General features: G+C 38.9%; 1 protein-coding gene across 5 annotated transcripts in view; it reads left to right on the plus strand.

Moving 5' to 3' along the window:
• The window catches only part of SMAP1 (small ArfGAP 1), a 187,806-nt gene that overhangs the window by 65,965 nt on the left and 106,353 nt on the right, over nt 1-15,488 (plus strand). For all 5 annotated transcript variants that reach the window (XM_055534776.1, XM_055534778.1, XM_055534777.1 and 2 more), the window contains one exon: nt 6,441-6,574. In XM_055534776.1, coding sequence (XP_055390751.1) covers nt 6,441-6,574 — 134 coding nt within the window. The remainder of the gene's footprint in view (nt 1-6,440; nt 6,575-15,488) is intronic.

The following is a 15,488-nucleotide window of genomic DNA, read 5'->3' on the forward strand; positions in this document are numbered from 1 at the left end:
CATGAGGTTACCTGGGCCTTCTCAGTTGACACATCTGCCCTAGCCCCATTCTTCTTGACTTCTCGGAAAGTTTTGACACGTCGACTATCTTTTTTTTTTTTTTTTTTTTAAATTTTATTTTTAAACTCTACATAATTGTATTAGTTTTGCCAAATATCAAAATGAATCCGCCACAGGTATACATGTGTTCCCCATCCTGAACCCTCCTCCCTCCTCCCTCCTCCCTCCCCATTCCATCCCTCTGGATCGTCCCAGTGCACCAGCCCCAAGCATCCAGTATCGTGCATCGAACCTGGACTGGCAACTCATTTCATACATGATTAAACGCAGTCCTCTGGTTTTTCACTGCTTTTCTTTTTTTAAACTTCTTATTGGAGTGTGGTTAATTTGCCGTGTTGTATTAGTTTCAGGTACAGTAAAATGAGTCAGTTACAGTCGCTAAGTTGTGTCTGGCTCTTCGCGACCCCATGCGCTGTAGCACACCAGACTTCCTGGAGTTTGCTCGTGTCCATTGATTGGGTGATGCCATCCAACCAATACATATATCCACTCTTTTTTAGAGTCTTTTCCTGTGTAGGTCATTACAGAGTAATGGTCTGTGTTCCCTATACTGTATAGTAGGTCCTCGTTTATCTGCTTTATGTACATAGTGTGTATATGTCAAGTTCCCACCCCCCGCCCCATAACCATAAGTTTGTTTTCCACATCCGTGACTCTACTTTGTTTTGTAAATAAGTTCATTTGTATCATTTTTCTACATTCTGCAAAAGTGATATTATATGATATTTGTCTTTCTCTAACTCCTATAGGTCCGTCCATGTTGGTGCAAATGACATTATTTGATTCTTTTTATGGCTAAGTAATATTCCTCCGTATATATGTAACACATCTTTTTTATCTATTCCTCTGTTGATGGATATTTAGGTTGCTTCCTTCTCCCAGCTGTTGTAAATAGTGCTGCAGTGAACAGTGGGGTATCTTTTTGAATTGTTGTTTCCTTTGGATATGCCCAAGAGTGGGATTGCTGGGTCATACGGTAGTTCTGTTTTTATCTATTTTTAGTTTCTTGAGGAACCTCCATACTGCTCTTTATAATGGTTGTACCAATTTTACATTCCCACCAGCAACGTAGGAGGGTTCCCTTTTCTCCACAGCCTCTGCAACATTTATTGTTTGTAGACTTTTTGATGATAACCATTCTGGCTGGTGTGAAGTGGTATCTCATTGTAGTTTTGATTAGTATTTCTCTAATAATGAGCAATATTAGCCATCTGTATGTCTCAAAGAAAGACTCTTAAAGCAGCCAGGGAGAAAAGGATGGTCGCCTGCAGAGGAACCCTCACTTGTTTAGTTGCTCAGTCGTGTCTGACTCTACGATCCCATGGATTCCAGCATGCCAGGCTTCCCTTTCCTTCACCGTCTCCTGGAGTTTGACTAAACAAACTCTGTAGGCCAGGAGAGTGGAATGACATTCTCAGAACACTGAAAGAGAAAAACTGTCGGTCAGGACTGCTGTACCCAGGAAAGTTGCCCTTCAAATATGAAGGAGAAATACAGGCTTTCCCAAACAGGGAAAAGCTGAGGGAGTTTATGACCAGCAGACTTGCCTTATAAGAGATGTTGGAGTGAACTCTTCTACCTGAAATGGAAACGCAAATGTACACAAAACTTTGAGTAAGGTGGCAAATATAAAATTGTGACTATATGAGATAGTTTGTCAAACCATTATAGCATAAAGCTTAAAGGAAAAGAAAGCAGTAAAAATAACTATAGCTTCTTCAGTTTGGTAACAGAATCACAAGATGAAAAGAAACAAGATAAAGCATAAAATGGGAAGAGGAAAGGGACAGAACACATGTGAGCAAATGCAGATGCTCTCAGCAAGAAAAAGGACTGTTCTATCTATGAGGCATTTTATACAGAAAGTAGTCTGGATCTTGCTCTTGTCCCTGTGACCTGTGACTGGCAGCACTGGTGTCTCGGGCTGCTTGTCAGGTTGCAGAGTCTCAGGCACGTCCGGGGCCACCAGATTCCATTGTGTCTCCCACGACATGCATGTGCCTTAGAGTTTGAGAGACACTGATCTGAAACTGATGCTGCAGTTCTTTAACTTTTCTTGTTTTGAAACTTAGCTGCTGAGATAATTAGACCCTCCAGCTGTTCATCTATTTGTGTTTGCCTGTATCTGTCTTTTTGTTTAGCTTAGATTTTTACATAGACTTCAGAGGAGACTGTCCTGTTATGTATGAGTGATGGAGAGTAGCTGGGGGAGGCAGCTGTGGCTGGAGGGGTCACCAAAGTTGCCCAGAGAAGGAGGCATGTGACGGAGCGAGCCTGGCACCTCACTGCCTGCAGGAAGCATTAGGGGCAGAGGGGGCAACATGTGCAAAAGCAGGGAAGGCCAGGTGCACTTGGACGAGGACTGAGGTCTTCTCCGTGGGGGCCGGGGTCGGCCCCTCTGTTGCCACATGAGGCCTTTATTATATGGCTCCTCTGTCAGCTCCTGAAAGGTCCCCAGTTCCCTGATGCCCTGCCCTCTGCTCTGCCAGACTGCCTGACCACCCTCACCTTCTTCAGCCTTTGCTGAGACGTGTCTTGGCATACTCTGTCAGTGGCTCCGGCCAGCATTTAAGCTTCATTTCAAGATTGGCCCCCTCTGTGAGACCTGCTTGCCTTCCCATAGCCTTGTCTCCTTGCCCCTGAAGAATGCCGGAGCGTGTAGCCCCTTCTCCAGGGGATCGTCCCGACTCAGGTATCGAACCTGGGTTTCCTGTATTGCCGGAAGATTCTTTACCCTCTGAGCCACCAGGGAAGCCTTTATATATTTCACCTTGTGCTAAAATTGATTACAAATGTTCCATTTAACCAGGTTGATATGTGCAGTCTATTCATTTTCATTGTTGTATAATTTTCTGTGGTATGGAGATAATTGTACTGGTGAACATTTAAGTTGTCAATCTTTTCAGAAATCATGCTACTGTAAATACTCTGGTTATGCAGCTTCTTGAATACATGTATGAGTTTCTTTGTAGTGTTTTTCAGCCTTGCTTGACTCTGATCCAGAGAAACAGCATTTTATAATGTGACCTGATTTTTGTGTGTATGTGTGTCTGTACATATATATGTATATTACTGATTTTTTAAAGGTTTTAACAAAGTTATATTTACTCTTCATCTGATGCACTTATACCATTTTCCTCCTAAAAATAAATTCTGGTTGAGATTAAATTAATGAGTTGTGACCTACTGTTTAAAATACTGCTAAAGGGTGTGTTGTGTATGTGTGAATTTCTCTGTGTACATAGACATGTCATATTGTTTAAAATAAACATATGCATAAATTGAGAAAAATATATGTGTAAGCACATGTGTTTGTGTTTTGTGTGTTTATGAGTAGATTGTTGGTTGGAAGGGTTTATTCATCTGACTAGATTTCACCAATTTTTTAAAAAAATGGTTGCATCTATTTAAATTGGTATCGTCTCCTGAGTGTGAGAACTTAGCCTTTTATCATTGTGTCAGTGGTCTTTTAAAGCATTTAGTTGGCACAGAATTGGTAAGTACTCATTGAATTTGTTGTTGTTCAGTTGCTAAGTTGTGTCTGACTCTTTGTGACCCAATGGACTGTAGCCCTCCAGGCTCCTCTGTCCATGAGGATTTCCAGGCAAAAAGACTGGAGTGCGTTGCCATTTCCTTCTCTGGGGGTATCTTCCCAACCCAGGAATTGAACCTGCACCTCCTGCATTGGCAGGTGGATTCTTCACCACTAAGCCACAGGGGAAGCTTGTTTGGTGAATGAAAAGAAGGATTTCATATTGATAATTGAATGACTGCCATGTTAAGCAACTACTATCTTATCAAGGCAATTTTAGGTAAATTCACAGGGCTAATTTTATAGAGTGCATGTTCCATCTGTAACTTTGGTTAGACTTTTAAATATTTTTAGGGGTTCTTGATTATATTGTTCAGTTATGATAGTTTATGTTCTAAAGAAAGATTCATTGACAAAATTACATTATTATTTCAATATGTAAAAAATGATTGGGGCTAAAGTTTCCCATAAATGATAACCGGGTTTTTTTTTTCTTCCTTGTAGGAATCAATAAAATGGTTTTTATAGCCTTAAATTAATAAGATTTAAATACCATATAACATTTAATTATATCTAGTTTTTGCTCAATAGTAATATAGCCTTTTTTTCATATTACTGCTAGCATTATTCTTGCATAAGGCTTTTATGCATTTGAATCCCTTTCTTATCTTTTGTTGTTATAAAAATGCACCACTGTATTGGGTACTGCAGTTTTGTACCTGCATGGAGAGTTGCATCGTATTATGCAAGTTCTTTCAGTCATAGCATCCACATTAGCAAATCGTGCTAAAGATTTCCATTTGTATTTGGCTGAAATTCTGGCAGATTATTCCCAGGGAAATCATTCTATTTTCACAAAAATGAAGCCCTTCTTGGAGTATGTTGAAGATTTCTGTTTTCTCATCATGCTCTGGACCCACTGCCTTTATAGGAGTTACTTTTGAGGAAAGTTAAGATACAGTTGTTTTACAGACCAATATAGGAACTTCTCTAGAGGGAAAAAAGTGTCATATTTTAATCATCAGGATTTCTTAACATGGCAGTAACTTGCGTTAAGTAGTGCTTTAAAACTTTAAAAATATTTTCCGTACACATCTCACCTAAGTATTGAGGGCAACCATTCTAACTCCTTTGAATAGATGAGAACCTTACAGCTCTGTTACCAGGTCCAGTGTAATCTATGCAGCTCAGAAGTGGCTGAGCACATGCACAGCAGGGGTCTTTTGACCGCTAACTCGTTTTGACACGGTTGGTAGTCAAATAGAGTCTTAAATAGAGCATGTCCCAGATGTTTGTCTGTTTATAGGTGTCATTTCTCAAATTTAAAAGCAAGATATTTTGACATAAATTGTATACACATAACCTCTCTCCTAAGGAATTTTTGGAGAATGTGTTTAGTGTTAACTACATTAAAATTTTTAGCCTTGGTGTTATTTTGTAGATTCTCATCTTTAGATAAAAAGTATGTACCTAAACCCTAAATTTTTAAAAAAGCTTGATTTTTATTAATATCTCTTACTGTATTTTTCATAATCAAGTCATTTAGAGAAATCATATATGAGCTTCTGAATATTTGATATAATTTCCAGATATTACTTTTATTTTCCATTTTACTTTAATTGTACGAGCAGTATGTGAAGATAATCCTAAGAAGATTTAAAATTATCAAGAAGTAGTACAGTCAAAGGTACAGCTAGTAGTACTAGAAGAATAGTACAGCTAAGGCTTGTATCTTACATATTTAGGTGAGTTTCTCTATGGTGTTTGAATCAGTTTTTTGACCCAAAGACTTAACATTTTGTAACGCACCTCAGTTCATCTGTAACTTCTTAATCTGAGGGTTATATCTGGGATTTATTCATGTTGATAAAAGGCTTCTTGAGGCAGTCTTTTTTTAGTCTTATAATTATTAATGGTATTAATTGATAAAAATGTTCCCCTCCTCAAGGTGTTGATTTCAAAGTAGAAGTTATTATAGTTTTAAAGGGCATTTCCCCCCAGTTACCAGTGAGAGAGTACATATTTTTATGTGTTTGTTGGCCATACATTTCTTTTTCTGTGAATTACCCATTTGTATCTTTTTGGTCCATTTTTCTATTTAGGTTCATTGTCTTTTTTTTTTTTTTTAACTAATTTCTGTTTCATTTTAAAAAACCTCTTTGATTTTTACTTGTTGGTAGTCTTTTAAACAATACCCTAAACATTTAATAAAGGGCTTACCTTTACTGTGGGCTGTTACTACTCCTGAATCAAATATGCCTAGTGAAAAAACTGTTCACATAAAGTAGTTTTAAATTCTTAGATTTTGGGGGGAAGTTCCTAGGAAGGCAAAATTAGTAAACTCATTAAAGTTCTTGAAGGCTGAAGGTTGATTTATAGCCTTTTAGCACAACCAACGGAGAAGGCAACGGCACCCCACTCCAGTACTCTTGCCTGGAAAATCCCATGGATGGAGGAGCCTGGTGGGCTGCAGTCCATGGAGTCGCTAATAGGACACAACTGAGCAACTTCCCTTTCACTTTTCACTTTCCTGCATTGGAGAAGGAAATGGCAACCCACTCCAGTGTCCTTGCCTGGAGAATCCCAGGGATGGGGGAGCCTGGTGGGCTGCCATCTATGGGGTCGCACAGAGTCGGACACGACTGAAGTGACTTAGCAGCCGCAGCAGCAGCACAACCAAGACAAGTCTTCTTAGCAAGCTGCTGCTGTGCCATTTGAAAATTTGAGCCTGTGAATTCTGTAACCCTTCATTATGATTGTATAAAGAACCAGAATGCTTCTTATATGCTGTTATGATATTTTTTTAGTTTTTAATGCTAGATTTTCTTTGTTTCTTCTCTGTAATCAGGTCCTCGATGGGCTTCCTGGAATATTGGTGTGTTTATTTGCATCAGATGTGCTGGCATCCATAGGAATCTTGGGGTTCATATATCCAGGGTCAAGTCAGTCAACCTAGACCAATGGACACCAGAACAGATCCAGGTAAACATTACCCTACAGAGAAATTATTTAAAATGTATTTAAGAGCTTTTTAATCCTTCTTGCATCTAAGGATTAACATTGCACAGTAGTATATTGAAATATGATGTACGCCACAAATAAAATTTGAGCGTTAACTTGGACCGTCAGTTCACAGATGTTTATTTTTTCTTGGTTCTGTAGTAAAGTCAGTTTTTAATGTAGTTTTATCTAAAATGTTGATTTTGAAGTATTTAAAAAATAAATTCTTTTCCTGTGCTGATGAGATTTCGGGTATAATTCCGTAGTCTGTTTTGCTTTGCAGTCAGTAGAGGGCGCCTGAGTAAAGACAAAGAGCAAACCGCCTCTGTCTGCAGCGCTAAGGGGAAGGAAGGGCTTCCTTCTGTGCAGGAGTGGGTGTTCTCCACTCTCAGACAAGTCACAGGAGCTGGAAGACAGCCCATTTAGTCAGTGTTCTTCTCGTGACTGGGCTTATTTGGAGCGGTTTAGTTTTTTAGAGATAAATGTAAACTTTTAAGGGCTTGCCATTTTTCCAATGACAGTATTAAATTTTCAAAATCATACTTTCTAATCCTTAAGGTTAATTGCTAATGTAAAAATGATTATTTCTACTGGTTATATTTATAGTTCACAGTGAAATTGCATGTCTTTTTCTTATGCCCTTTTCAAATTACTTATAGTCAGCATGAAACCTAAATATACAAGTGTATGTAGTTGAACCTCAGGGATACACACATATACTTCACAATAATAAAACAAATATAACACACAAATTGACATGGATATGTAAAGTAAGGGTAGAAATAATAGAGTGCTGGGAGAGAGTGATCATTAAAAAAACGTATATAGACTTGGTTAAAGAAAGTACAGCTTCTATACTGAAGACATTTATACCAAAGTAAATACTAGATGTAGCAAAAATTTAAATATTAAAAAACTAAACCTCAAAAATACTCAAAGGAAAAAAATAGAATAGAGATCTTCAGGCCATAAAGTCAAGCATAATTAATTAGTTTAGTCTTAGGTTAGTTTTTTAACTTTTTGTTGGCTAGAATATAAAAGGAAATATGAAACTGTCTTTTCAAGATCCTTGAGGAAATTTACTTAAGGAAGCAGAGCTTTTTGAACATTTCATTTTAAGGCAGTTTTCTTAGTAACATCTCTGTAGTAACTATGGTTACAGATTTTTATGAGATTGTTTCTTAAGTTGTCATCAAGAGAACATGAAGTGTAGCTTGAAAATGTCACTTGAGTTTGTAATGGTTGTGAAGATACAGAACGCTCAAGACCAAATGTGTTGCCTTTTTAATGGTTCATTTCAAACCAGGGAGAAAACATGGAATCCCTAGACACTTAAATTCTCCAGAAATATTATTTTTCTCAACTAGGCTGTTGAAAGCAGGTTCTTTGAGGTGGACAGCTGTTCTTTTCTAGTAGTTTAGGGCATAACTTCCCAACCAGAGCACTATAGTTTACTGGTTTTCTGGGGGATACGTTATAAAGCAAGACACTGTTTACTAAATATGTAAGGATCTTGAAAGCAATTACTAAGGAGTGTACAGTCTTTGAAGTTATATTTGAACACTTATTTGTACGTCAGCTTCTTCAAATAAGAATTACTGTTTTTGAATGCCAGACTTCTGTCGAGTACTTCTCATAGGGATGTGCTGTGTCTTCATAAGCCTTGGGGTGCCTCCTGCAGTTGAGGAGGGTGAGGTTAGAGTGCATGCCTGCGAAGTCAAGTTGAGAAGACAGTGAGGCTCACTTTAAAGAAAAGAATGGTGGGTCAGCTTAGTCACAAGGACAGGTGAGCCTGCGGGTATTCTTGTGTGGGCCTTGTCAGTGCTTGCAGGCAGAGCCAGAGTTGTTCTTTAAAATCCGTTCTGGACGGCTGTGTACTGAAAAAGAGAAAGTGGTTGGCAAAGACCCCGAGGCTCCATACTGAGGAGCGCAAGCTTTGTTTTCAGGCAGCTGGTTCCCGAGAGGCCATAGAACAAGGTGACTGAGAAGGCTTTCTGTGGAGTCAGACTCCGGGGTAGCGGGGGGCAGTCCTGGCAGGGTGCCTTGCCTCAGGTGCCGCGGTGCCCGTGTCTGAGGGCAGGCGGTCGCAGTGCCCTCTGGTGGGGCTGTGCGGTAATATGGGTAATACGGGCAAAGCGTTTATAACACTGGTGGGCTCACTGGCTATTGACGCATAGTTGATTTATGGTATTGAGCTCTTTTCAGACTGGCACATCTTGAACACTCCGTCACACTGGCTTGTCAGTTACTAGTAGGATTAGTCTGTTTTGTTTGCTGTGCAAGATCCTCAATATTGCTGCTTTGAGGATCTTTCCAGTCTCTTTTTTTTCCTTTGGCTGGTGCCCTATGGCCTATGGGATCTTAATCCAACTTTAGCTTTTTTTTTTTTACTTAAAAAAAAAATAAAGTATATAAAAAATGAGGTATAATTATGGATCAAATACAGATAAAAGTGAGTTTTATGTACCTTGGTAAAGGTCTAAACAGTCGTTCACCTGTGTCCTTGGGGACTGGTCCAGGACCCCTTCACATTTGAAATCTGTGGATTCTCAGGTCCTTTACCTAAAATGGTGGAGTTCGAGGATCTGATATTATATATCCATCATATATATAGTGTCTGTGGGAGTCAGTTTTTAGGGCATCTATCATAGCTGTGTTAGAATTGCTGTATGCTTACTTTTAAAAGAAAACAATTTATCTATCAAAACTTATTAGTATGGAAATAGAGTTATTCACCTTAAATTATAATAAAAAATGGTTTTGAATGGTGGTTCATAGATTAAATGTCTTTGATCTTGGGTTTATTCTTGGATACTTCTCAAATTTTTGGAAAGGATCAATGTGTTATAAAATAAAAGCCATCGTATTTATAAAAGTATTATTTTTGGTTTAGTACTGGTTCATTAATCCCAAGTCTTGATTACCTTTTCCCCTCATTATTTAAAAATTCTTAATTATTTATTTTTCACTGTCTGTATTGAAGGAATTAAAATGAAGAATACACTAAACAGCAAGGTCCTAGTGTAACACTATACTAAATATCCTGTAAGAAACCACAGTGGAAAAGAATATGAAAAAGAATATATATATATGTGTGTGTGTGTGTGTGTGTGTAACTGAATCACTCACTTTGCTGTGTACCAGAAAATAACATTGTAAATCAACTGTACTTTCATTAAAAAATACAATTAAAAAAAAGAAGTGAGGATTAGAAAAGAATAAAGTTTCTTGGCTCACTTTGTAGAGAGTTGTGTAAATTGTGCTGCCTAATAAAACATCCTAGTGAGACTTTGTCCACATTGGAACGTATACTCCATGCTTTTGGTGTTTTTTTGGTAATTTTAGACCACTTTTCATGGTAACTTTTGGTAACATTTTTCATACTTTATAATCTGTAAATGTTTTAGTAATATTCTCTCACATGTTCTTTGTTTAGGACTTACTGGTGAGGTTTGTTGATAAGGTGTCAGTACTTGGCATTTTGCAGGGTGGAACACCCAGCACACACGACTGCAGTGTGTTCATTTATCAAATACGTCCAGTCTCCTTAGGCACGGTACGCTTGCCTTCAGCGTTCTGTAGGCACTTTTCTTCCGTGTCTGTATACCTTGCCTCTTTGTGCTGTGGCTTTGACCACACTTTGGCCCAGAGGGAGCGGTCTTTGAACTGAGCTCTCCTCACATCATTGTTTACTCTTGAATCAGAAGAACAGAGGCTTTCCTCGCTCTCGCTTTCTGTCCACCCTCCTCTGAGCATCTCTGCTCTGACTTGAGCAGCTGGCTCTATTGTTCTAGGGGCAGAGTTGGGGAAGGTGGTGGTGCTAGTTGCTCTGCCTTTGTTTCCATTCTCAGCTTCCTTTCTGCTTTTCTACCTAATTAAAGAAGTTATATTCATTGCAGGCATCTTTAAATGCTTTCCTCCTCTTTGAAACCTGCTGTCTTGCCCACTGCCTCCACAAAAGTTTGCCTTGTACCCTTGGACCCTCGACAGACAGCCCTCAACCCTGCGATGCCGGTTCACTCACTTGTTCACCTGCGAGTGTTCACCGACTGTTCACAGTGCCAGCCACTGTCCTCCAGGGGCAGCCCTGACCTTCTTGCAGCAGCTGGATTTCTTGAGCAGGGTCTCTCCCTGCTGTCTCACTCCTCTACCCGACTGGCCTCTGCTGACTCGTCTTTACTCCACCCCTCTGCTGGGCCTGTACTCACAAAGAGTGCAGTTAACGCTTGTGGCCATGTCCATGTCACCCACGTGGTCCTTGCTTCCCTGACACTCCTCACTGCCTTCTTGAAGCTTTTTCTGTGTAAGAGAATCTACAGTTACTATCTCTTATCCTCTGTTTTGTTTCATTATTTAAGTCGCTGTGTTTTCTTCTTTGTTTTAAACTTTTTTCTGCTTTTCCCTCCTGTTGGAGACTTTATACAGTTTTGCCTTTAGCCTTTTTGCTCATTTGTCTTGCTCCAAGGGAAAACTCAGTTACTCTCATGGGTTCAGTTTTTATTTTTCTGTGCAGATGATTTTCCCCTCTTTCTAGTAGTGACCTCTTTAAAGTATCAGTTCTTTTAGATTTTCTATTTGAAACCTTTGGTATTCAAGAATTTATCACACCTTAAGAAACCTTGGATATCCTTCAGTTCAGCTTCAGTTCAGTCGCTCAGTTGTGTCCCACTCTTTGTGACCCCATGGACTGCAGCACACCAGGCCTCCCTGTCCACCACCAACTCCCAGAGCCTGCTCAAACTCATGTCCATTGAGTCGGTGATGCCATCCAGCCGTCCCCGCCTCTGTCATCCCCTTCTCCTGCCTTCAGTCTTTCCCAGTATCAGGGTCTTTTCCAATATGAGTATCTTTAGCATGGTAATTGGTAATTTTCCCAAGTATGTTTGGTGAGGCTGGAGTTAGCCCGATAGGTTGATTCTGTGGCACTGGAATTTCAGCATGGCTGTACATTATCTATTCATATTTGTGTTTCAAGAACTCTTGTGAAATAATTAAAAATCTTGTTGCTTTGTGAAAAATGCTTTTCATAAAACAAACAAAGCCAACTGCTAATATTATGATAGACTTTAAGAGAAAGGAATAGATACAGCCAGGCATGGAGTTTTTTTTGCTAGATAACATGATATATTTGAGTAGAATAAAGAGCAGAATATCATTAACTGTTGTTCTTTAACAGTATCAATGAAGCCTAGGTGTTTTATACAGAAACAGGAAAAAAGGATTTATTAAACTGTTTCAGTGTTTCAATATGGGAAACTTTGGCCACAGTCATAGGAGTTAATGTGTACACTTAGAAATGTTAAGATTGGCAGGTGTCTGTTTACCTGCCGCGTGATACATCTAAAATGTAAATGGTCATCTGGTTGTCTGGACTGGCTTTCTTTCCTGTGCCTTTGTTTCCCATCAGTTCTTAGTTTTTTCATTGCTTCTGTTGCTTTCCATTTGTTGTCCTTTTCTCCCTGTGTTCATTTATACTTGTAAAGTTCCAAAAATATAGCCGCCATAGGAAGTCTGATTTAAGCTAGTGTGTGTGGGGGTTCCAGGGTAATATATGCTGAAACTAGAGGGCAGTACTTGTCAGTGTTCAGACTGTTCCAAACTGAAGAGAATTGCCTTCGGAGAACAGTGAGTTCGTCATCACTGGGATGGTGTGTGCAGAGGCCGAATGCGCACCTGGAGATGTAGGTGGGGTTCAAGCCTTGGATGGCAGGTGAGGAGCAGTTTCAGTGACTGAAGTCTCTTCCATTTTTGAGATTCTTGGGTGGTATGCTCAAATCTTCTTTGGTTGCCACAGCAGTTCAAAAATCATTTTCATTATATGCATTAGAATAAAAATGACACATCAGAATTACAGATGTGATTCAACTTTTTCCAAGAGTCAAATTCTACCCCAAAGGATAAGACTTTTCTGAAATCTCCAGTAATTCAAAAGAATGTGACAGGGTTCTTGGGTTAAGTCAAAAAGACAGGTTCTAAAAATGTTTTGGATAAACTTTTTTGCTCTTCTTATTTTCTTTCATAAGGAGAAAATCACCAGCTAAATGCATAGAGATTTCTTTGATAACCTTGTCATTCCCAAAGAAACCCACAGTAAGGTAACTTGGTGCAGCCATTAGTTTAATTTATGTCATAACATTAACCTACTTGTCTTCATTAAAATTTTTGGTTTTTCTTAGAAAAGGATTTTCCCTAAGGAAGCGAAAATCGTGGATTTCTGTTGATCTTCATCAGTAGGCTTTGCTGTGTTCTGTCAGCTCAGCTTGAATTCCTAATCTGGCCAAATCAGAGACAATAGGCAAAAGGGGCTTAATAGTTACTTTAACTACTTCTTTGTAGCTGGAACAGCAACTGAAATCATGTTGTGGCACTAATCATGTGTGGTCCTGTCTGCATCTGCAGTGGTAAAATAGGTGTGTAAAAGATTTCAGAGGTGGGAGGTGAAAGTGGCTGAGCACACGGAGGAAGTTTTCTCTTCGACTTCCTGACATAGTATGTTTTGGATGAAGTTATAATAAATTTTATTCCTTGAAAGCGTATTGATTTTGTGAAATAAAATGACTTGCAGTTGATGAAACCAGTCTGCTCTGAGCTCCCTCTTCAGTCTTTAATAAAATGGAAACCTGGAACTAGAGTATTGTGGACAGCTGAACCTTAAGTTTTACTTGAATCATGAGGTTGTACAGGTTGGTTTTACTGGGACAGAATCCAAGAAATGTATCAGATCGATCCTTTCTCTGGGCCTGGTCTTAGCTGTTAGTGAGTAATTAAATTGTCAGTTCATTGCGGAAAAAAAATGACATTATGACACCATTTTAAGTCTTGAGATGCAGGTGAAATCAGTTATTACGTTTTCCTGGGAGCTCTGCAGGGGAGAAAGATGCATTAAATAAGACATTATTAACACCAATTGTACCTGTTTTTTTTTTTTTTTTTTTTTTTTAGTAAGGCTATCAGAAAATGTAAAACTCTGTAACTGGCTCATTTCCTGTTTCACAGTGGTGATTAGATGTGTTGTTTGCCTGGAGCCACTGCAGCTCTCTTGCAGCTCTCTCTTGCTAGATGGTTGCGTGATCTGTCTTTTTTAGTACTTCTATGTTTGACCTGTCTCTGTCTTGAAACATAGGAGGTTTCTTTTAGACAGGAATTGCCTGCATGTGATATGTTCTTTTAGCATGTAATTTCAAAGTTTTTATTTCAGTGACATTCAAAAATTTTTTTTTATTCCAGTGACTTTTTAAAAATGAAGTTTTTAGTATCCTGTTTCCTTGTTTGAGTTTCCTGTTTCATTGACCCTCTTACCTGTATTTAGGTCTTCATTGCCTGACACTAATATTTGTCACTTTCTCTTAGATACTTTTCATTACTTTTTACTTCCATTAAGTTTTCTTTTTTTCTTCTTTTGCCTGTCCAGAGTTCTACCATTATTTGCTGTGTTTATTTGTTTTGATCATCTATTTAATTTGATATCCAGTTTTGAATTTTTAAAAAACTTCTAATTCTTTCCTGAGTTTTTGTTTTAATTCTGTGTGTTTCTGATTTCTGATTTAGTTGCTCTTTTATAACATCATGTGTCTTTGGACTCATTTATATATTCTTTGTTATCTTGTATTTATGGCTTTCAGTTTGTTCTGATTAGTAGTCTGTGGCTTTGATCTGTTTTCTGGGCATGTTTGTTCTTGTGTGGCTTCACTGTTAGAGACACTGTTCTACATCTTATTCTCCTCTTCTGACAACTTTGTATGAGATTTGACCTTGATTATTTTCTGTTGATCATTTTTATGTGGCATTGTTTTTTCATTACCTTTAAAGGGCATTAATATTCAAAATAGCTTTTCTAACCACACAGACCTGTCTCTTCAGTTGTTTTCAGGTGTTTAAAACATAAAGCCACTTGTTTTCTCCCACTTTTATCTGAACCTTCTGTTCCTTTATCTCCACGACTCTTGTCCTTCTCCATTTTGAATCATTTCCCAGGAGTTTCTGCTCAGTGTGGGGCCCTGTCCTGACAGGGAGATTTGCTGGTTCTTGTGGGGTCTCTCTGCATTCCCAGCTTCTTGCACTTCCTTGCTGTTGGGGTGGGTGAAATCCCTCAGCTTCATGTGCCATCTTCCTCTTGGTTCACAGTAATTTCCAATTTGTACATCTCACTGTCTTAGTCTTCTGTTCTCAGATCCACTCAACACCTCATTAGGTGTTGTGGGCATATCTGCTGGTCATTATGCCTCATCCCTACCTAATGGCATCTTGGGATTTGTGGGTTTCTTCCATTACTACCATGCCAAAGAGTGCTCAAACTACCGCACAATTGCACTCATCTCACATGCTAGTAAAGTAATGCTTAAAATTCTCCAAGCCAGGCTTCAGCAATATGTGAACCGTGAACTTCCTGATGTTCAAGCTGATTTTAGAAAAGGCAGAGGAACCAAAGATCAAATTGCCAACATCCACTGGATCATCGAAAAAGCAAGAGAGTTCCAGAAAAACATCTATTTCTGCTTTATTGACTATGCCAAAGCCTTTGACTGTGTGGATCTCAATAAACTGTGGAAAATTCTGAAAGAGATGGGAATACCAGACCACCTGACCTGCCTCTTGAGAAACCTATATGCAGGTCAGGAAGCAACAGTTAGAACTGGACATGGAACAACAGACTGGTTCCAAATAGGAAAAGGAGTTCGTCAAGGCTGTATATTGTCAGCCTGCTTATTTAACTTATATGCAGAGTACGTCATGAGAAACCCTGGGCTGGTGGAAGCACAAGCTGGAATCAAGATTGCCGGGAGAAATATCAATAACCTCAGATATGCAGATGACACCACCCTTATGGCAGAAAGTGAAGAAGAACTAAAAAGCCTCTTGATGAAAGTGAAAGTGGAGAGTGAAAAAGTTGGCTTAA

Source organism: Bubalus kerabau, chromosome 9 (genome assembly GCF_029407905.1).
Source record: "Bubalus kerabau isolate K-KA32 ecotype Philippines breed swamp buffalo chromosome 9, PCC_UOA_SB_1v2, whole genome shotgun sequence".
NCBI lineage: Eukaryota > Metazoa > Chordata > Mammalia > Artiodactyla > Bovidae > Bubalus > Bubalus kerabau.